The 22,447-nt window shown below is 38.7% G+C and overlaps 1 protein-coding gene across 1 annotated transcript in view; it reads left to right on the forward strand.

The window, feature by feature from the left end:
• The window catches only part of ltbp3 (latent transforming growth factor beta binding protein 3), a 35,176-nt gene extending 14,789 nt beyond the window's left edge, over nucleotides 1-20,387 (forward strand). The window contains exons 2-29 of the mRNA XM_053331108.1: nucleotides 1,212-1,478; nucleotides 1,594-1,757; nucleotides 1,841-1,946; nucleotides 4,241-4,327; nucleotides 4,519-4,635; nucleotides 4,785-4,943; nucleotides 5,743-5,850; nucleotides 5,947-5,960; nucleotides 6,056-6,125; nucleotides 6,392-6,469; nucleotides 7,288-7,416; nucleotides 9,101-9,232; nucleotides 9,330-9,458; nucleotides 9,914-10,033; nucleotides 10,278-10,400; nucleotides 10,554-10,676; nucleotides 10,926-11,045; nucleotides 11,559-11,687; nucleotides 11,991-12,161; nucleotides 12,300-12,380; nucleotides 12,646-12,774; nucleotides 12,912-13,049; nucleotides 13,138-13,278; nucleotides 16,677-16,805; nucleotides 18,588-18,749; nucleotides 18,844-18,933; nucleotides 19,102-19,230; nucleotides 19,346-20,387. Of these exons, the coding sequence (XP_053187083.1) occupies nucleotides 1,212-1,478; nucleotides 1,594-1,757; nucleotides 1,841-1,946; nucleotides 4,241-4,327; nucleotides 4,519-4,635; nucleotides 4,785-4,943; nucleotides 5,743-5,850; nucleotides 5,947-5,960; nucleotides 6,056-6,125; nucleotides 6,392-6,469; nucleotides 7,288-7,416; nucleotides 9,101-9,232; nucleotides 9,330-9,458; nucleotides 9,914-10,033; nucleotides 10,278-10,400; nucleotides 10,554-10,676; nucleotides 10,926-11,045; nucleotides 11,559-11,687; nucleotides 11,991-12,161; nucleotides 12,300-12,380; nucleotides 12,646-12,774; nucleotides 12,912-13,049; nucleotides 13,138-13,278; nucleotides 16,677-16,805; nucleotides 18,588-18,749; nucleotides 18,844-18,933; nucleotides 19,102-19,230; nucleotides 19,346-19,488 (3,488 nt within the window). The 3' untranslated portion in view covers nucleotides 19,489-20,387. The remainder of the gene's footprint in view (nucleotides 1-1,211; nucleotides 1,479-1,593; nucleotides 1,758-1,840; nucleotides 1,947-4,240; nucleotides 4,328-4,518; nucleotides 4,636-4,784; nucleotides 4,944-5,742; nucleotides 5,851-5,946; nucleotides 5,961-6,055; nucleotides 6,126-6,391; nucleotides 6,470-7,287; nucleotides 7,417-9,100; nucleotides 9,233-9,329; nucleotides 9,459-9,913; nucleotides 10,034-10,277; nucleotides 10,401-10,553; nucleotides 10,677-10,925; nucleotides 11,046-11,558; nucleotides 11,688-11,990; nucleotides 12,162-12,299; nucleotides 12,381-12,645; nucleotides 12,775-12,911; nucleotides 13,050-13,137; nucleotides 13,279-16,676; nucleotides 16,806-18,587; nucleotides 18,750-18,843; nucleotides 18,934-19,101; nucleotides 19,231-19,345) is intronic.
• Nucleotides 20,388-22,447: the final 2,060 nt, after the last annotated feature.

Consider the following 22,447-nt stretch of genomic DNA (forward strand, 5'->3'; position numbering starts at 1 on the left):
AACTGTCACAGAAAAAGAAAATATCAAATATTCGTGAGAAAAAAATTTTTTTTTGGCATGTTTGTCTAAAAAAACTATTTTCTCTTAATCATTTGATCAACTAATCTTTTCAGCTTTAATTAGATATTCACTGATATAATTTATTCTTTATTTTGTGTAGGCAACATTCTTGTGTATTTGTTTTAAGATCTTCATTTCTGGATTTCAAGAGATTTCAGAGTACTGAACAGATTAACATATCCAAAAAGTATAATTATACAGAATGATACCAAGCCCAAAAAATAATAATAAATAATGTGTAACAATGTGGTCTTGCTGAACTATTAATTAATTAGCTGTCATTGTAGAGGTACTGGTAGTATTGGTTTGGTTTCTCTCAAATCTCTCTCTGAATTAATTATTTGTTTGCAGTCTTCAGCACAGCCCTGCTCTCTCTCCCTCTCTTTTCCTCTGATTGTCCTATTGTGGGAATTTCAAAAATAACTGGACTTTAAATAAACACAATGAAACTGCATGAATGCCATGAACCTTGTTGCAGCCAGCAGGTTTCTCATACATCTTGAGATCTTTCCCATGTGTCTAAATAAAGCTGCTAAACAGATCAATAACTTGACCTACTTCCCTGCTCAGACACTGGACATTTCTGACTGGATGGAGCCACTTGTTACTTTATCAAGCTGATGTGATTTTTTTTACAGTAGTATTTTTGTGAAGAACTGCTTTGAAGATTATCTCATTGTGGTATTAGTTGGATTTTTTTACCTTTGATTAATATGTTCTTTATATTTTTGTGTAAATTAGGGACTACTATGCAGCTTGTCTTTGGTGTTAATGAGATTTAGATTGAGCGCAGTGATACAGTGAAGTTATGTATCAAGTTTGATATCTTTTCTGAGGTCCGACTGTTTTGAATGGACTTAAAAGCACACACTGGATGGAGCTGTTCCCCATCACTCCCCCACGATAGATTTAATCAAGTAATAGTTAACATGCACCAGTGTTACACTCTCATCATATACGCCTCAGTCTGTCTCTGAAGTAAATTGACCCACAAACAGCAATTCCAGTCTCACCAAACTTATGAATAAACATCCACCACAATTATGATTACATCCTTGTGTTGGTCAATTTTCCTGATGTGATTCATTGCTATGAACTGTTGACCTGTCTGCATCTCGGTATGACATCACTCTTCCTGTCTGTTTCCACAGTTGTGTGTCCCCTGACGTGTATGAATGGAGGAGTATGCAGCTCGAGGAAGCACTGCCTGTGCCCACCTGGCTTCACTGGTCGACTCTGCCAGTTTCCACTCCAGCAAGCTCAGGCAGCGCGAGGCAACAAACAGCCCGTCTACCCCATATCTTTGAAGCCAGATGGCCTCAAACTCACAGAGCAGTCAGGTGGAGGACGCACCCAGTTGATGCAAACACACTCGGTTTTAACCCTACCAACACAAGTAGGGCACCACTCATCAGAAGGTATCTATCATTTGTCACAGTTAACGCCAAAATTTCAGCATTTTTTGAGTGATGGGGATAATGTGTTTGTGATACATTACCCCTAACCCTAACCCTACCTTTTCTCTGTTTTTAGTGCAGATTAATGTACGTGTTCACCACACGCCAGACACCTCCGTCGTCATTCAGCCTCTTGACCAATCAGATGTCAAGCCTCCTCACAAGACAGGGACACGCCTGATCCCTACGAGACACAAACCAAAGGGGCGCTGCTTCCAGGAGACCACACCCAAACAAGCTGTGAGTTTTAGTCACTTGATGCAGTGATGGATGTTGAGGGTGAAAATTTCACTGATTTCGTTTTTATTGTCTCACTGTTTCAGTGCAACAGCACCCCGCTTCCTGTCCTGACCAATCAGGAGGATTGCTGTGGCAGTGTGGGGAATTCATGGGGACAAAACAAGTGTTACCAGTGCCCCAAACTGCCAAGTAAGTTACTGTGCACTTCAAGAAATCTCTTCTGCTTTTAAATGCTGTCTTACTGCATATTCAAGTTGCTCTAATCCACTTTCTCCAGTTTTTGTAGTTGCACCATTTGTTTATTCTTATCTAGTGTTTATATTCAGATGTGAAAGTGCAACAAATTGTTTTCTTAAAGTAATCCGTACTGGATTATTATCAAATATGCATCTTGTGTGTTCCTGGGAATAAATTATTGTTTATTGAGCCAAAAATGTCAACCATTCCCAGCAATTTATACCCTCCATCTTCTGAAATTATGGCCCTGGATTAAAACAATCACTTCATTCCTCTATAAAAATGCGTTTGAGGGTGTAAATGAAAGTTAGTGGTGAGGTCGGTTAGGGAGTGTGTGAAAGGTGGGGAAGGAGAAAACGGAAGAAATTAGGGGAATTACACACAGTCTGTGAGACAGAAGAGGAGAATGTGGAAAATAACTCTGTACTTAAGCGTGTTCCTATGTGCCTGCCCAGTGCAGGACTGTCATCACATTGCAGAAGATTGAATTTCAAGAAAATCTTGGCTACTCACGTTTTTCCACTCCGCTATTATTCCAGCTCTCAGTTCTGAGTCAGACAATGCAGTCTTTGACAAAACCTGATACTGTACGTCTGGTTAGTCTTTAGATAAATGGATTCCTGCCCGGAGCGGTGTCTGTTTTGTTACTTTTATATCCATTTATATCCCTCTCCTTTTTAAAAAAAAAAAAGAAAGTTGTGGTCTTTCCCCTCTTTTAATTGTACTTTCAAAATGTTTGTGTGAGTGCAGTTTTCCAGCACCTCTCAAATAAAACTGCCCTATACGCAAAGTAGAGCATTCTTCTGTTTAGGAGGTTCAAGGCTTATTTAGGGTAAAAATAAGCTTACAAGAGTAATGCATTGTTATGAGTTCAAACCTCATGAAAGACTTGTTCAATGTAGTCTGTAACAAGCTCCACTTCATCAAAGGTCTCATAAAAAAAGCTCTCATTAGAAAAGAAAAAGAAAAGCAGAGAAAGAAGAAAAATCCTCGAGTAGTTTGTCCAATTATTACATTTGGTCAAAATGTTAAGTTGGCTCCAACAGCCTTAATTGCTTCTGCACTGTGTCTGCATCATCGCCAAAAATACAGCACTCACTCTATAATGTGACTGCATGTAGTTAAGTTTATTATGTTAGTTTAAATTTAGACTAATACTAATGCACATTTTAAAGGAATTTGAGCTTTTGGGTGTGTGGTGCGGCCAAAAACCACAACTTGTTGTTTTTACATTTTTGTTTTTGTACATATTAAACAAAGGAGATACAATGTGTTAATGAGTTCATTAATAGGTGTACTTTATAAGTTTTGATTGAGCCAGGCTAGCTGACTGTTTCCCCCTACTACCAGTCTGCAGTGTTAAACTAAACTAATCCATGAATTAGTGTGTTTCTCATTCTTACTTTCAACATAAAAGAGAATAAGTGTTAACAAGGTCGTTCTCCAGCTATAAAAGAACTCCAACAGGCCTCAGTATGCACATGTTTGAAGTGTTTACAACTGTTCTGAATGGTGACACTGAAAGGCGAGGACAGAAGTCTGCATCATAGCCACGTCCTGGCTGCGTCCCACGGCCTGCATGATCCATCTCCAACAATTCTTTGTGGGGTTTTATGCAAACAAGACACAATAAAACATATACATAGGAATTCTATCCTCTAGGCCTTCATGGCATTGCAGTCATTGTAGACATAAAGATTGAAGGAAGTAGTTGTGTGAAGAATGAAAACAAAACAACTTGGGAGAGAATCACAATTAAACTCTGCTTACTTTTGCACTTTTGCACACTTAAGCAATGGCTGTATAAAGTTGGCATGAGATTGTTTGTTCTGTAAAGTTTCAAAAATTGCCTCTCTTCCCTGTATCCACTGTTGGAGATTTCACTTGCTGTTAGATGACCAGGCAAGCACTTTGTTTGAAACATGCTAAGGCCTAAACTCTGGCAGCGCTATCAATGCTATCTATCTACTTTTGTACATATACAGAATCACGCATATAGTGCATATACAGTGCTTGTAATTAACTATCACTATGCAATGGATTCATGAAAGACATGTTAGTGCTTAAAGATAATTGCTTAACATCTAAAGGTTCTTGAAGGTGTTTAATCTTAATCATTCCCAGAAAAGGAGTTGGGGATTCTCTACTTTTCAGAGACTAATCCTACAGTTTTATATCAGTTTTCATCATCCACTTGCGGCCCTTCTCGCTCTTTTCCTTAAACTCACATTTTTCTCCTTCCTCAGATGCATCAGTCAAGCAGACCATTGTGGAAGACTACGGCTCCACCTGTCCACAAGGCTATAAAAGATTCAACAGCACTCACTGCCAAGGTAATGCAGGCAGACTGTAGCTGATATCAGGGACAGGGACATTTGTCAGTTTTTATGTGCTTACTAAAACTGCAGTTCCTATATGATGAATCTCCCTCCATATCCCTTGCATGTGAATAAATACTATCTTATCTATTACATCAACAACATAAACATTTCTCATTTTTACACCACACTTCCTGACCTTGAAGATATCAACGAGTGCTCCATGCAGGGTGTCTGTCAGAATGGAGATTGTCTGAACACACTGGGCAGCTTCAAATGTTCGTGTAAAGCCGGTTTTGTGCTGGACAGGAATCGATGTGTTGGTGAGTAAGAAATTACTGAAAATCCGCTTGAATGACATGAAATTTTCATTCCAAAATGTGAATTTTACTGTTTGAAAAATTCTGTTGCCCTCATCTGTCTCATGGAGATAGATGATTCCCAAATGAAACCCTGTTGTCTCCTCTGTCAGAGTCTTCAGCTGAGCAGCTGGCTCAGTGCTTCCTGATGGCGTCTGAGGCCAGGGGCTGTGAGCATGCGCTGCCCACCCCCCTCACCCAGGAGGTGTGTTGCTGCACAGTGGGCAAAGCCTGGGGCCGTCACTGTGAAAGATGTCCTCAGGTGGGCACAGGTGAGTGGACACAGGCAGAGAGGAGTTAGTGGCTGAGAAAATGCCCTTATAACAAGTTGATGTTGATGATATGATAAATTACAGGATACTGTCAAAAACACATCTGTCTGCATGTGAACACCTTTCATGAACACAGTTACTGAAGAACTTATGATTGAAGCCCCATAATTTCACCAAAGATTTACCAGAGTTACTGCATACATTTTAAGGTTTATTTACTGCCCTTACTGCTTTAACATATATTGTTAATACGTACATTCACACAGTGCATAATGCACATGAGAAGAGCTGCTCACTCCTCTTGTCTGATAACGCTCTCTTAATCTTGGAAACTGGAGATGTAAAGATATCAGATTCTATAGTAGAATCAGTTTCATGGTTTCATAGTAATACAATTTTTATTGTATTGTAAATTGTAAATGTTAGATCACCTTTCCAGTTTCCAACCACTCAAACTGCATGGCAACATTCACCCATTCACACACACATTCAGACACTGATGTCACAGATATCATGCTGGGTGGCTATCTGCTCATCAGGATCTAACTTAAGGCACATTCACATGCCGCTGGCACAGCCATTGGGAGCAATTTGGGGTCCAGTATCTTGCCCAAGGACACTTCGACATGTGGACTGGAGCTGGGGATCAAATCGCTGATCTTCCAATTAGTGGATGACCTGCTCTACCTCCCACAGTATCTGTAATTAATTGTTAATTAAGTGTTCTGTAGTGAATGTGGTCAAAATGTGAAATAAAATAACAATAACATCCTCTCTTTTTTCTCTATGTGATGCTCAGCGGCCTTCAGTAAGATCTGTCCTGCTGGGAAAGGCTACATTCTCCAAAATATAAGAGAGACCTTGGCCTTCCCTCCGTTTATCTTCCCTCGCAAACCTGACAAAGAGGGTGAGTCTTCAAATACTATTCAAACTGCTAACATTTTGATTTGTGAGTCCTCGTGAGGATAATCTTTTAATACCTGTCTATCTTTTTTGTTTTCAGAAACAAAGCAGCCGGTAAGATATTATTTCTGTTTTTAATTCTGTTTTTTAAGTGTTAATAGCTGGTTGTTTTTAGCCGTTGGAAGTGCTGACAAGTCTGTTTTAACCAGGAGAGACCACCAGAGACAACAACTGCTGCGCAACAGAATCCCACCAGCACCCACAGCCCTCGTGTCCCTGGTAAACTCACCTTCAGCCCCAACAGTCAAATTCATACTCCATTACTCCAGTTATGGAACATGTTGGAACACAAGTCATAATGTTTTGAGCCACTGGTACTTTATATTGTGTATTTCAGCTGTCATAAAGAGGGGGAAGGTTCATTCTTGCAGCTTATTGCAACAACTGATAGACCATCACATACATAAGTGTCAGGGCTAAAGTTCAACATGTCATGATCCCTCTTTTAGTTTGTCCACTTCATTTTTCCTCTGTTGGATCCACAGTTATTAAACCCACCCCTCCGACAATCATCAGAATGACCAACGGCAATTACCCCCTCGAAACACAGACAAAAGTGTTGCGTGAGTTCCCTGCGAGCCTCAAACTGACTATAAAACATGTATTTTAGAGTTACTCCTTTTAAAGGCTGGTTCATGCTTCATTCACCTCAAAACTAGAAAATTCAGCTCTCCACATTCCCCAAAGAAAATATCGTGGTGAGCTTTGGGTCCATCACTCACAAATGACATGTTGACTTTCTCCATGTGATAAACTTCATTTATTTATGTAAAATCAGACGCATGCTTCTTTAATGTTTAACTGATGCTTTTGGACACTTTGCATGTTGTGTGCATTCAACCGTGGAGCATGAACCAGCCTTCAGGTGATGTTCACATTCTTTGTGTTTTATGGGAATAAAGTGTAGCCATAACTGCAATTTGTGCAGGGTATATGATACACACAGTATTTCCATAAAAAGAAAAACATTCCCTCAGACAAATTAATGATAAGTGCTGATCAGAATCACACAACCTAATGTAGGCACTCTTTTGAATGTTGCCAGCCATTAATACAATCTTTTACCGCTTTCTTAGTCTAGTTCTGGTCCCTCGCTTTTCTGGATTTGGGTGTTTTGTGATGATTTTGAAATGTTACAAAATCTCTGTGACACCTGTCATTGGCTTTGATGTGAAAAAGTCTGAGGGAGTTTAAAAATAGTGTGAACATGGCCACAACCCAAGGATTTTAGGTACAGCATGGATGAGACCAGCTATATACTGTATATATATACATTATGTAAATATGCAAGAATAATAATGATACACACATACATCTATATATCTATATATATATGCATGTATATATAAGATGCTGAATGTTGTGTGTTCCCTCCCTGAAGCAGAGACAGATGAGTGTAGGCTAAGCAGGAACATTTGTGGTCACGGACAGTGTGAGAACACCCTGAACGGCCACATCTGTCACTGTTTCCCCGGCTACCATCTCAACCCGCAGAGGAACATCTGTGAGGGTAAGAGACCATGGTAGAAACAGTGCAGGAACGGAATGATGATGAATAATGACAAGAAATTTCTCATGAAGTTTCTTATGCATGTGTATCCATCCCTGGCAAAAACAAAAGACTCTCTGGTTCTAGGAGATTATGTTTTATTTGTTTATCATTTATTTATTTCTAGCTAACTTTTCCCATTACAGACATACCTCTATAATTGATAGAAAGGATAAAACCTTTAAAGGCATCCCTAACCCAAAATTGTAATTGTCCATAACTTTTAAACACTACCTGTCATCCTGTCTGTTAGTTAATGTATGGGTGCTGCCTCAAGATCAGAATTTAAAATAGCAACTTGTCTCTTGGATCTAATTATTCTCTCTGCATTGTGTGAGTCGCATTCTGAATCAAAAATAGAAGAATTACAAGAATGACAGAGGAAAGGATTTATCCATTCATCTAATATTAGTCTCAGAAAAAAGGTGCCTGTTTCTCATTTTTATCTACTCTTGACCTGGTCCTGGTTCTCATTTTAAACAACATTTATCAATCAAACTAAATTGATTGATAACTGCAATCAGTATTTTGGCTTTCACATTGAATTAAATGTACCGGTAATTGTGAGCAAAAAAAAAAAGATGCACAAATTTAAAGAGCATTTCAAGAACATGATTTAAAAAGCATTTTAATTTTAAAAAAATGCATATTTTTATGGGTTTATTAAGTACAAGTAGATGGAAAAATGGATTGTCACTCAAATTGTGAATAAGTGTCTTGAGTCATTGCCATTAACTGATAAGTTTCTCTAAACACCTTATAATATGAATGGTTCAAATTGTTGAATAGTCATGACAGCAATCAAAAATCCAGAGACAAACATATAATAATAGTTTTTAATTGTTTTCAAGGTATATAGTTTTCTTGAAGTCAGGACACAAAGATTCTGTCAAGTAGAGTAGCAGGTGATGGCCCCAGACGCAGGATGCAGCAGACAAGCAAGGCAGGACAAAATAGAACAAAACAAACGGATCCAACAAGACAGAACTCATGAGACAGATAATGATATGTGTAGCAAGGCTGTAAGCACAGTCAGAGTAGTTAAACATATGCATTCACATTCTCCTACTCTTCTCAAAACAAAAATAAGAAACCAAACCAAATAACAAAAGTGAAATGATGCAGTTCTTCTCACACGGTTAATTATTCAAATCTACATAAATGTTTGTTTGTGTTGAGAATAAGTTAAAGAGAGTCTGGCCACTGAACAAAGTTTTTGAATAAAAACATCTCTGGTATCTTGATAAGAACATCTGCTAAATGCCCTGAATGTAAAGATAATGGAGATATGGAATGAACTGCCTGCTGTATAAATTGCTGCATCTTTGACATCTTAGTAGGTGTGTCAGTTTTATTTTCATTTCATATTAAAACAAACTTCAATATAAACTTAGAGGGCCTACATTCTCACCACTAGATTACATTGTGTCATAGATGTGAAAGGGTCTGGTCATAAGTAAAATGTTAGTTGATCTAGTACACAACACATATGATTAACAAGACATCATCTAAGTGTAGGTGATGAAAACGCTCCCTGGAATCAGAGCACTGTGTCCACTGAACTCTCTGTTGGCTGTAATATTTAACTCTGTTCTCAACATATGTAGTTATTGTACTTCTCCCTCTCTTCACTCCTGTTGTCCAGACGATAATGAGTGTGAGTCAGAACCTTGCGGCCACGGCAGAGGCCTTTGCATCAACCTAGAAGGAAGCTACAAATGCCATTGTCGCCAAGGCTATAAACACATGGTGCAGCATGGGAGACTTAAGTGCATAGGTAAGTTCTAAGTTCTAAGACTGAAGTATTCCCGTGTTCAAGTGTTTTATTCTGTGAGTTATCAGATTCTGCATTGGCACTAATGTCTCTGTTGCAGATGTGAACGAGTGTTCTAAGCAAGACATTTGTGGTATTGGAGGCCAGTGTGTGAACTTGCCCGGTTCCTATAAATGTGAATGTCACAGCGGCTTTAGGAGCAAGTCACACCGTCATCCAGCCTGTGAAGGTATAAAGACACTGATAATTATCACATTATGGGTATTAGTGAACAGGCTTTATAAATACTTCTATGTGTGTATCACTGTAACATGCTCAAGATTCAGTAATTTATTACCATGCCAATGAAACATTGATAGGAATTTGTCTTGGTATGTGCTTGGGGTAGACAAAAATAATCCAATACAAGCATGCATCAACAGTACAATACAGATACACATCAGCATAGACATATCAAAAATAAATAAAACACCAGCGTAAAAACATAAAATACTGTAACAGAGTGAGTGTTGAGTACATTAAGGGACCCATTAGGGGACACAGTGAAATTAAGTTCATGGACTGAACTGATGATGAGGAGTTAAAGACCATCACTGCCTCAGGATATGTGCTGCTTGTGCCTATGCTCTGTATGTGGATGCAAATTAAAATATAATGAGTACATAAAACTTGCACTTCTTCCAGACATAAATGAGTGTTTGAATCCTGACACTTGTCCCAATGAGCAGTGTGAGAACAGTCCAGGCTCCTATGAGTGCGTTCCTTGTTTGCCTGGTCACGAGGCACGTGCTGGCATCTGCTATGGTGAGTGCAATCTTCACTTGTCTAGTCATCACTTGTTAACATACTGAAAAACCAATAATACATTTTTCCTTCTGTCAGTGTGTTTTTGTGGGATGCTGCCCACTGGGGGGCGTTATTGTCATGCTAAGAATTCAGGAAAAGATGCTCCTGAAAGCAAATTTCCTTTCAGTTTAGGCTATTTGCGGTCATGTAATTCTTATGTGTGTCATTATTGCCTCTTTTATGTCTCTCTGTGTTTCACCAGACATTAATGAGTGTCAGAAGCCCGGTATCTGTCCTAATGGCCGTTGTGAAAACCTCCCTGGTACCTACCGCTGCCTATGCAATGAGGGCTTCCTCCCTTCTGCAGACAGCAAAGGATGCAGTGGTTAGTAAAGCAGATATCACCTTTACATTAAATTATTTTGAACTGAATTTTTTATATATTCATTCAATATTCATGTGTATGAGGGCTTAATCGTTGAATGAGGTGTATTTCGCAGATTTACATAGATTGCATGTTTTTCCTTCTCCCATACAGACATTGATGAGTGTGAAGATGTCAGGCTGTGTGCCAATGGCCACTGCATCAATACCGAAGGCTCCTTCCAGTGTCAATGCTACCCGGGGTACCAGCGCACACAGGAAGGCAGCCACTGTGAAGGCATGAATTATTCAACATTGTAGACACACGCATTTTATTTGTGTTAAATGTTTACAGGGAATCAGTATGAAATGATTTATCACCTGAAACTCATGAGACTTGTTTGGAGCATTATAGTTAATCAAATAAAGCATGACTGAGTTCAGTTTGGTGTTGACCATTTCAGGAATAGATTTCTTAAGTTATGCGCTTTTTCTTGCTCAACCACATGATTCACATTTCATCGTTGTTTTGTTTTTTTCCCTTCAGATATCAATGAGTGTGAGAGACCATCAAACTGTCAAAGGGGCCGCTGCATCAACAATATGGGTTCTTACCACTGTCAATGCCAGAAGGGCTACTCACTGGTTGGAGGCAGGAGATGCCAAGGTAGGCCTCTTTAAACCCTGAAGTTCAGACCTTTATCAGAAAACAGGATGCGGTCATTTAAATAGTAACTCGCGACTTACATCATATATGCAGTCTGTTAAACTGGAGTGTAATGCTAGTTTTCTTTTATTAACAGTATTTATTTCTTCCCTGATCATTAACCTTTTAACTACATTTACTTTAATGTATTATCTATTTTAAGAGATACCTAAAAAAAAGAAAAAGGGTAAGCTGTGTTTGAAATCACTTTCTCATTCACTCTTTCCTACATGATAAACTCTCAATAGTTTTATTCTTGTAAGCAGTTATTTGAGATTTTGGACGCATGCGTCATTGTTTTGTGGGATTTGAAGCATAAAGTGGATACTATAATTGTCTAAATTAAACAACAAATATATCAATGGCAGAATGTTATCTTACTTTATGCTGAAAAAGAAATGCATTTGTTTGCAACTCAGCTGGTGTTTGGATTTAAATAAATACTCAGAGCAGCCTGTGTGATTTCACTTTCAGACACAGACGAATGTGCTGCAGACAGAAGTCTCTGCCAGCCCTACGGCTCTTGTGAGAACAGACCGGGCTCATATGTGTGTGTCTGCAATCAAGGCTATGTCCTCTCAGAGGACAAACACAGCTGTGAGGGTAAGCCTGCTCTTATTCCCTCTGCTTTACTCTAGACCCACATTCATCCCAGAGCTTTAACCAGGCCTGAACATTTGATCCCTTCCTGTCTCAGGCCCAAAACAGCTCAGATCAAACCAAAACCAAATCTGAGGGCCAGAAAGCTGAACATTTTTTATAATTTGCAATAAATTAAAAAACTGTATTCCATATGAACCCAAATCACACACTTTAATACATAAAATGGAAATCCTGCTTGGATAGCTCATTTAAGGTCCTGTCATTGGATTGTATACCAAATCCTCACCGTGTTTGCTCCTGCAGCAGTTCGAGTGATAGCAGAGGAGAAGAAGGAGTGTTACCTGAACCTGGATGACACCGTGTTCTGCGACAGTGTCCTAGCCACCAACGTCAGCAAACAGGAGTGCTGCTGCTCCATTGGGGTTGGATGGGGAGATCATTGTGAGATCTACCCCTGTCCTGTCTCCCAATCAGGTACATTTACAGCGCAGGAAGTAAACTCATGTGTACAATATTAAATAGTTATTAAGATCATTCAGTAGACTGTCATTTTATATTGTGTATCTATATCTAACATACTTTTTTCAACTCGTCCTTGTCTTCTCCACTCAGCTGAGTTCCACTTCCTGTGTCCAAACGGGAAAGGTCTCTACTATGACGAAGGACGCAAGTATAGCCTGCCTGCCTACCATGGTAGATATTATGCAACAGCGCAACACAGTGCTACAATAATCTTCCTATTCGCACCACAATGTCCATTCTGTTATAATATAAAGATGATCATAGTACTATCAGAGTTTAACACCTTTTGTTTATCCTTGTCCAAATATATTGTCAGCTCCTAATGCTGGTGGTTGTAGTCACTTCTAAGATTGGTACACACATGACTCCCCCCAAACCCAGCCTCATCTAGCTCTGTTTTTGTGATTGAAAAGAGATTTTCCTCCCTTGTGTGCAGATATTGATGAGTGTTCCTTGTTTGCTGAGGAAATCTGTAAGAAGGGTCGTTGTGAGAACACGCTGCCACACTATGAGTGCTACTGTCCACAGGGTTTCTACTATGACAGCAACCTTCTCGAGTGTATTGGTAAGCACTTGGATAAACACCACAAAATGGCCACTTAAAATTGTCTCACACAATCACAAAAGCATGTTTTCATTTTTGAAATAAGAACAGTTTTGTTGGTGGTTTATAACAGATCCCTGTTTGATGTTCTCCCTCAGATGTGAACGAATGCCATGACGAATCTCTGTGCACTAATGGCCAGTGCGTCAACATCGAAGGATCCTTCTACTGCAACTGTAACCATCCCTGGACTTCAGACTCCAACAAGAAGAAGTGTGTGATAGCAACAGTAGCAGGTAAGTAAACAAATATCTTCTCACAATGACCCCTGACATCTGCCTGAAGAGTTATCTGGAGTGTTCAGTCCACCTTTTTGTTGTGCAGATGTGAATGAGTGTGAGGACCCAGCCAACTGTAAGAATGGCCACTGTGTGGACACTCCAGGATCTTACTACTGCATCTGCTCCCCGCCCTGGACCCTAGCTATCGACCGTAACAGATGCGTGACCCCTGAGGAACAGGCCGGTGAGTACAGATCTTCTGCAGTAGGAAGATTATGAAGAGCAACAAGGCAGTGGTGGGCTGTAGCTGTGTATTCTGGGAAAAAAAACCCAGAGCTAAAAATTGAAAAAGTGGTATTGGCTTTCTGCACTTGTGGGCGTCAGTATGTGGGAGACAAAACTGGTTTCAGTGCCAAGTTGCACAAAGAGGGGGAAGAAATCTACTAACCTTTTTGTAGGTGTCATCACTCTAAACCCAGACAAGAATAGACATCAAATTTTCAACTAGGTAAGCATGAAGTATTGACATTATTATATTGAGCAGACTTATCAAATATTATGTCCATAATGTTCTGTAATCATTATTAAAGATAAAAAATATGTGAGCATGATGAATCAGTTTGGATATCACAAACAGTGTTTTTATCTCTTTTAAAGTAGTTGAGGGTTTTTGTGATCTCACAGTATCACTTTGTGTCTGTAATTGATATTTTATGGGTGTACATTACAGGGGAAGAACCTTGTAAGTACTTCATTTATTTTTACACCCAGTGATGGTTGGATGATGTTGTTGGAAGAAACAGTTTAGAGCCATCTGAAGCTAAACCACACATTTCTCCCTGTGCTCATGTTTTTTTGATCAAAGTGGCGAAACAAACCAGTGAGCAATTATAATAATAAATGTGCACTGCAGTAACATAATCATATGAGTGCTGCTTTTCTTACTTTTTCCTCTAAGATTTTGTGCTGTCTAAAGTAAACAAATTGCAAACATGCTTTTTAAATGAAGATATTGGCGATAGATTGTTAGCAGGCAAATATACATATCCAAAAGTACCCATTTATATATTTTGCACATGTGATAATAAAATAGTTACACAATTAGATTGTAGATTATCACATCATGTGGAATTTGTTCTTACAGTTTAGTGCTCATTTTCATTTTTGTTTTAATCAACATGTAGAAACACCGAAATCAAATAGTGACATTAAAATATTCCGCTATAGTGACATTAAAATATTCCACTACAGCTACAGCTTTATTAAATCTAGCATATTCTGATAAATAGTGCTTAATATAACTCAAGTTAGTAGATTTTTTGTAATTTCTATGAACTGTTATTGCTGCCTGTGTTGCTGGTACATCAGTTGCAAATGATTTCTCAAATGGTACATGAGGTTGAGAGTTACCAACTAGCTATATGATCTGCACAAACCATTGGCTCTGTAGTTAAATTTGGCTGCTATTTCCCTTTTTTAATTGTACAGGATGAGAGTAGAAATGTCTGCTGCACAGCTTGGTTTCTTCTGATGGATGAGACAGTTGCCTCCATGCAACTACATGGTACAGAGAGGAAAACTGACTGTAATTATTGCATATTCATGTATGCATGCCCACATAAGTGCAAACATATACTGATGTCACTTACCAGGATACCTTGACAGTCATGATATGCAGGAATGATGTAGCACTCTGAACCCAAGTGGTCAGGCGTTGTTGGTCAAAATCTATTTTGGAAGAAAGAAGTAGTGCTGAAGCCAGTGTTTTGGTTGTGAGGATAATGATAGGTTTGAGCTGTCAACTGATCACCATCTGGTTTTGAGCTACATCAGATACCAGACAGTCCAGGTTGACCCAATCAGGAAGTCAGGATTTGCCGAGGACATCTGGTGTAGAAATCTGACTTAAACTTGAAGGAACTTTTTCCTCATTTTGGGCAGAGGTTGAAGACATGAAGTTAAATTGCATCCCATTTAAAGAAAGGAAATGCTGCAGTTACAGTACAAGCAGATGCAAATGCAGTTAGACAGGATATTAAGAGGCTATGAAGGATGATGGCCATGGTATGACCAAATGTGAACCAGTGTTATTCCAAGTTTGAAACTGTTGTTTTGGATGAATATCTCCATTTTTCCTGTTGTCACTGATAAGATACTCAAAGAAGCCTTACACAACAAGTTCCATACAAGATCCTAAGGAACACACTAAAAGTTCTAAAAGCAACATTAACACCACTTTAATCAGGAGAGTCTTCAGTTTTTTTATGTGACAATAATTTTATTGAACATGCATAATAAGATGAAAATGTGATTAGAACCCATCATAATGTCATAATTTCTGTAAGGGTGAAGTGAAGGCAAGAGTAAAATAGGATATAACCTGAGCTGAGACACTGGTGGTGATGAATAAGGGAATTGGGATCTGGAACAGGAGAAGAGGATCAGGTGATATATATATATATATATATAGAGAGAGAGAGAGAGAGAGCGAGAGAGAGAGAGAGAGAGAGAGAGATGTAGAGCGGGACATCATCTATGTAACAGTCAAGGTAGAGGCCATGAGGATGGATGATGAAACCAAGGGGCAGCATGAGGAGTATGAACATGAAAGGACTGAGCACAGAACCTTTGAGGACACTTTGGGTCATTGAGGTTAATCTGTACAATCATTGTGCGACCCTGTACTATACTGCTGAGCTGAGCACATGTTTATAAAAGATATTTAATTGGTCAAACTGACCAAAACCGTTGCCAATATTCAGCCTGAGTTTTGCATCAACTTGGGTAGGCTGAATGTATGTGAATATGGCTATAATGGCCTGAATCTAATATAAGTTTTATTATTCAGGGACACCGTTTGTTTCAGTCAAGTGATGCTAAATTTGGTCATCTTCAAGAAAAAAAAACAACAACCAAAAACAAAATTAAGTAGAGAAACCAAAAATGTAGGAGAATGATATGTTGATGTCCGATGTATGTCCCATATCATTCTTTTTAACTCCATTAAACCACACAGATCTAACATTTACTCAAGAATACATCCACTATTTCATCAAGCCTTTTCCATTTACAGAAACATACTAAAGCCACAACAACAATACAAGCCAAACAACAAAAAAGCTCAAGTCTGCTCAATGTCCAAACCACATAACCAACATGCTGTATCCATGTCACAGTATACGCTGGCTGATATGGCATTATTCATTTTCTCTCCAAACTGCCTGCTAACTTCTTGGCAGTTGATGTGTTGCTGCAACTAAGCTTCCTGTTTTACCCTTCAGCATTGTTGCAGATAGTGCAGTTTGGTTGCATGTTAACTAGAGACCAACTGCAGTACTATGCATGACTGAAGTTCACTTTATCTTTAGTGTTACAGGTGAAGGAAATAACTACAATAAGTACAAAACAGGAAGCAAATGGTCCATACAGGTGGTATCCCCAATAACAGTAACTGCTGTACAATATAATACAAAGCAGTACAATATCTCTGCAATGAATGCTGCTGGATTTATTGCAGAACTATTTTACCAAATTGCATTAAATTGCACAGGTTTCTTTGTTATTGTGTCTGCCACTTGACAAGAAGAGCTGGCCCCAAGCAGATGTTCATACTGTAACCAGTGTCTGTGGTGCCCTTTGCAGATGTGAATGAGTGCCAGGACCCCTCGTACTGTATGAATGGGAGGTGTGAGAACACGCCCGGCTCCTTTCACTGTTTTTGCGAACGTCCCCTCACCTTCAGTGCAGCGCAGAAACAGTGCGTCTATGACGGTGGGTAAAATCAGCGTCAGCTCACCTGAGCTTGACCAATTAAAATGAGTTTTGGCTTACCTCAACATCTGCCACTCATGTTGCTCTTTGTAATTCCTCCCAATTTGTGGCCCAGTTTGTGGCCTGTGCTGACTTAATGTTTGGTTACCCACTAATAGAGACACTTTCCCTTTCTTGGATAGATATCACTTTGCATAGTTACTAGAATACTTCACTGTATTTGTACACACAAGTCAGAGTGTGTTCAGTGTGATAGAGAATGATTTGGACTGGTAGAGATAGGATACACTCATAATTTGAAAACTGCTCACTCAGTAAAAAATGGCTTGAGCTTAGTATATATACATATATATATATATATATATACAATATATACAATATAATCCACAGCACAGTTATGTTCTGCTGATCATTTTTGCAGCAATTTTTTCATAGTTTTTTTTTATTCTGTAATTGATACTACAGTACTAAGTTGGTAAGATAACACTTTTAAGCAATGTAAACAGCAGATAGACAGAAAATGACATTCAGCACTGTGCATGCTATCATGATCACAAATCTATAAGACAAGGGAAACATATTGATTCACAAGCAACCAAGCATTAACAAAGCGGTTTGCTCTATCCCCAAAACTGTGAGAGTATCTTGAGCATCAACGCAACACATGTAGCCACCTTTATTCTTTATTCAACCCTAAAACACTGTGAGGGGTAGCATGTTTAATTAGTAAACACATTGCATGACTTAACTTTCCCATAATGTGACCATAAGTCAGCCTTTGAGTTTATATTACTTTAAAAATGGTTATTGTCAGTTAAATACATTTAACCAGATACACATACAGTATTTACATGTACTACAGTATACAGTAACAGAACTCATGTATAAGGCAATGTTTTAAATTATGATGGCAACGTAATATTGGCTCTTATTTGTAGGTGTAATATCGGTTCTTATACAGTATAAGTTTGGTGACTTTTACATGAGCCTGTAGATAAACATAGTAATAATGTAAATTCATTCATTGATGACTCAGTTTTCAAACTGTATAAACAATCCGTGTAGTGGGTTTTCTTTCTTTTTTAGTCAATGTGCTACTCACAGAATCAATATACTGTGTGTAAGTATGTAGCAAGCTGAAAAATAAAATAAATCTTGTATTATAGTTTGCTACTGTAGGCTAAATAGATCAGAACTGAAGGGATGAAAGCTGATGCATGCTGGGATAGGCTCACCCTTACACCTAAGACCCTGAGCAAGAATAAGCATGTATAGAGAATGGATGGATATATATTCCTGCACATACACTTTACTCACTGTTTTAACACTAATCCATAACTATTTTTAAGTTATCAAAGTGGTTTCATGACTTAAAACATGTACTAAATGTAAAATATTGACATATTTCAACAAGAGAGTGACTCCTCATCATCTACAGCAGATTGTGGGTGTTAAAAGCAAAGTGAAATGATGCAGCCATTTCCCTCCAAACCTAAGACACTGTCATGTCGTGTCACTTTATTACTACAAAAAATATATAACAAAATCTTATGCTAAATACTGTACATCTGACATTATCCTTTTTCTATGCAGACATTTTCTTCTGGCTTTCATAATGCTACATTTGTGTTAAACCTGGTATTAATCACAGAGGTCTGAATATGACTTCCTGTACGTACACTGTAATGCAAATACAAAGAATTTTATGTGAATTTGACACTCCTCCTTTACTAAAGCAGCTGTTAACATTATACATCTGTTTTTTCATCCCTTTTTACCCAGATCGCACTGCAGCCCACAAGGACGTTTGCTTCATGCAGGTTGACGAGGGCTTGATCTGCAGCGAGCCCAGGAACGGTTTGGTGGTGACCTACTCAGAGTGCTGCTGTCACTATGGTCGAGGCTGGGGGCCCGAGTGTAACACCTGTCCACCGAGAAACTCAGGTGAGCGAACTGCACACCTAGGTGTTCACCATAACCACTGACTGCTGGTTTTCCTTTCTTTTGGGTTAAACATATGTTTAATTTTTTTATTTAGAGATGTTCAGTCGTCTGTGTGAGATGCATCTGGAGACTGAGTCTGATGGGGAGCAGGATTTCCTTCCAGCTTTTGCTAACTATAACCCAGGTAAAACCAAACATCATCTTTGTCAATATATATACAGTATATATACATACTATATAATTGTATATAATCATCTGGCAGATACACTGACCTATTTACTCCCAACCAACCCTCATTTTCTTATCTCCTTTTGTCCCACATTTTCTTCTCCTGCCTGTGTGACTGCAAAAGGTGACAGTTCAGAGGAGGAGTCGGATGAATGTAGCTGTGCAAATGGTCGCTGTGTTCGCTCCTACCTGGGCACCATGTGTGAATGTAACCAAGGCTTTAGGCTGGACCACTCACGCACCCGCTGTATAGGTTTGTATTTGCTAGTTTTACACATTTTATACGTTCCTTTTTTCATCAATAACTTATCACATTATTATTTCCTGTTTTACACTCTTTGATAAGTGCTTGTGTTCATTTCTTTCAGACATTGATGAGTGTGCAGAACGTATTAGTCCATGCAAGAACGCTCGCTGTGTGAACACTGCCGGCTCGTACAAGTGCTACTGCAAACATGGCTTTGTGGCCACACGCAGGCCAAACACATGTATGCGTCGCAGAACTCGGTAACCTCCGTGTGTCATTCAGATTATCCGAATCCGTGCAGCACACACAAGCACCATGCTGCACATACACACCTGTCTCATCATTAAAACATGGGACTGTGTGTAGACAAGTGAACCGAAAAACTTGTTAAAATATGAAATGTACAATACATATCAGTGTCAACTCCTCTTTCACTCTCCCATTTCACATATAAAAATCCATACAGACAAAGAATATGATTTGTTTGTTTGTTTGTTAAACATTTTTGTAATTATTCTTTTTTAAACTTTTTTTTTTTTTTAAGTTTACAATGTGCATTTTTTTTCATTGATCTCCCTGTTGTATTGATCTTTCAATCTTAATTTGAATCTAAAGATGCCTCTTGTTTTAATGAGGTAACATGTTTGGAAGACCACAACACAAATATAAAGCCATATCTATCTGGTGTCCCTGTTGTCTCCCTCAGCCAATTCAACATGTGTATTTTATAAGGATGCCATGAGAAATGTTATTTTGTTCCCCTTCACATTCCCGTTAAGTCCACACTCTTTAATGTTTAATTCTAAATTGACCTGAATTGTGTTTTCTAACCACACAATGTTGATTTTGTGTTATTGTACAGTTTGTGGATGACAGTTTCTTGTAAGACTAGTCCCTGTCCTACCCTGTTTATTTGTTGATGTAAAATATGAGAAACCTGAAGTTTGTGTATAATTTGACATGTGCACCTAAGTGGACTTTAAGATAGGTATAAAGGTCATGCACTTAGTAATGAATATATTGGGAGTATTTGCTAAATGTAGCTTATTTTGGGGAGACAAAAACAAGAAAGTTTGACATCTGTTGTCATAACTGCTGCAACTAAGCATTTAGAAACCAAAGACGGTGTTTAGACGAGAAGAATTGAATTAAAAAAGATGTCAACCAGTCATGCATTTGTTTTCCTTGCATTTGTGGAGGCTGTATTTTCTTACATACACAACAGTGTGATGGAAACTGAAAATACTGATGAATTAATAGCTACAGATCAAGACAGAAACACTCTTTCAAGCATGCCCTGAAAAACAAATAAACCCTGGCAGCACATGCACATTTCTGTGTGCTTTGCTCACTACTGCACTGAACAAATCTGAAACATTCATAAACTCAATTTTGTTTGTCAGCATGCTATGTTAAGGATATTTATATTTTTTATAGTGAATGTTTTTTGTTTACTTCACATACATCTTAAAGGAAACCAGCTATCTTGCAGCATAAAGACACATTTTGTTTTTGTTTTAGGATTCAGTTATCACCATAAACAGACAGATTTTAAACATTAAAATGAGAAGATATTTGCTTTTTCTTCAGCATCTCAAACTCTGGCTCGTCCCACAGCTCCTCCCCAGACTGGACACGCAGGTCACCCGCTCAAGCTATGCCTACCCAGTGAAGCTCCCTTCTGTGAGAGCAGAAAAGGATGGAGACACCATGTGACAGAGGTTCACATGTCTGTCTATGCCCACCCTCAACCAACAGTGGAGTCAACAGTGACAAATAACCCAATGCAGTGGGACAACCTGGGCAAAACAAAGAGAAAAAGTACTAATAGCAATAGTAGTGGCATTATAGCCTCCCGTCAATCTCTTCACTACCAGGAAGAAACAAAGGCCAAAAAATACAAATACAATAAGTAAGATGATTTCTCTTCTGGTTTTTCCTCCACCTCATCTCATAGCCCCCCTAGATTATTCTCCCCATGCCAGCTCCTTCCACTACCAGCGTGTGAACACTGGACAGGCTGTACATGATGATTCAAAAGAGATCATCCTGAGACAGCTGACAACAGTAAGCTACCCTTTGACGATGGGGGCATCCACTCACTCACCCTGCTACATCTTGGGCCTTTGTGAGACATCCAACATGCACTGAAACCCAGCAGATCAGCACCGACCCCCAGCTGAAGTGGGTGAAGAACCTGAGAGCCCTTATCAATGAGAGAAACAGGCAGCATGGTATAACAGGATGAAAGAGAACTGCTGGTCAACGGGAAAGTGACCCTCCTGGAAAGTGCACTTATAAACATTAAACTTTAAAGAATTTTAAAAATGAATTTGAACATGAGTTTATTTTATGTGATGTAATGCGTGTGATAAAAGTGGTAAGTAAGATTAATTCTCTTCATGGTGAAATCTGCACAGAGTCAACAGGTAAGAGCATCACCTTATTAGGGTTGCATTTGACTGATTTGATTGTTTCACTGAGAGCCAGAACTGGCCAGTGTATAAGATTAAATAATAAAAGGTGAGTTTGATATCTGCAGATTGTATTTTTATTCCCTTTTTGTGCAACTGACAGAACAGTAGGGGAGAAAAGGATGCTTCCTGGTTGTTTTCTCTGTGATTATTTTGCAGTGCAGACTACAAAAAGATCCAGAGCAAAGAAACAAGATGAGAAACAATCCCAAAATGTAAGTTAGATTAGGAAGCAGACCTAGAGAAATTAGAAAAGCAACATCTTTATACTGATATGGAAGAGCGAGGTACAGCATATAGTAATCTAATTGTATTATATTTCAGTAAATTGTTTGCTGTGTATTTACATATGTATATAGTACTGCTGTCCGGATGTAATAAATGTATGTGTTTTGTTTTATTTCACAGCTAGGTGGCCTTCATGGCCTAAAAGGATGTGGAAAATATCCGACAATCAGGAATGGAGAATCAGACCCAGCATGGGAGACTAGACAGAAAGCACCAGATGGCTTCATACTGCAGATAAAGTCTGTTTATTTAAGTGAGTATGTAGTACTGGTATCTGAAAATGCAGTTATTTAAGATAAAAAATGTAGGTGCAGGCCACTGTTACATTTTCCATTGTACTAAAAGAAACAACCGTCATGTAATTTTGTAGTACATGATATTGGTTTGTAGTAGATAAGACCTTAAAATATGCCTTTGTGAAGATGTTCAGGTAAAGTCTATGATGTCCTGATAAACACATA

Source organism: Scomber japonicus, chromosome 13 (assembly GCF_027409825.1).
Source record: "Scomber japonicus isolate fScoJap1 chromosome 13, fScoJap1.pri, whole genome shotgun sequence".
Lineage (NCBI taxonomy): Eukaryota > Metazoa > Chordata > Actinopteri > Scombriformes > Scombridae > Scomber > Scomber japonicus.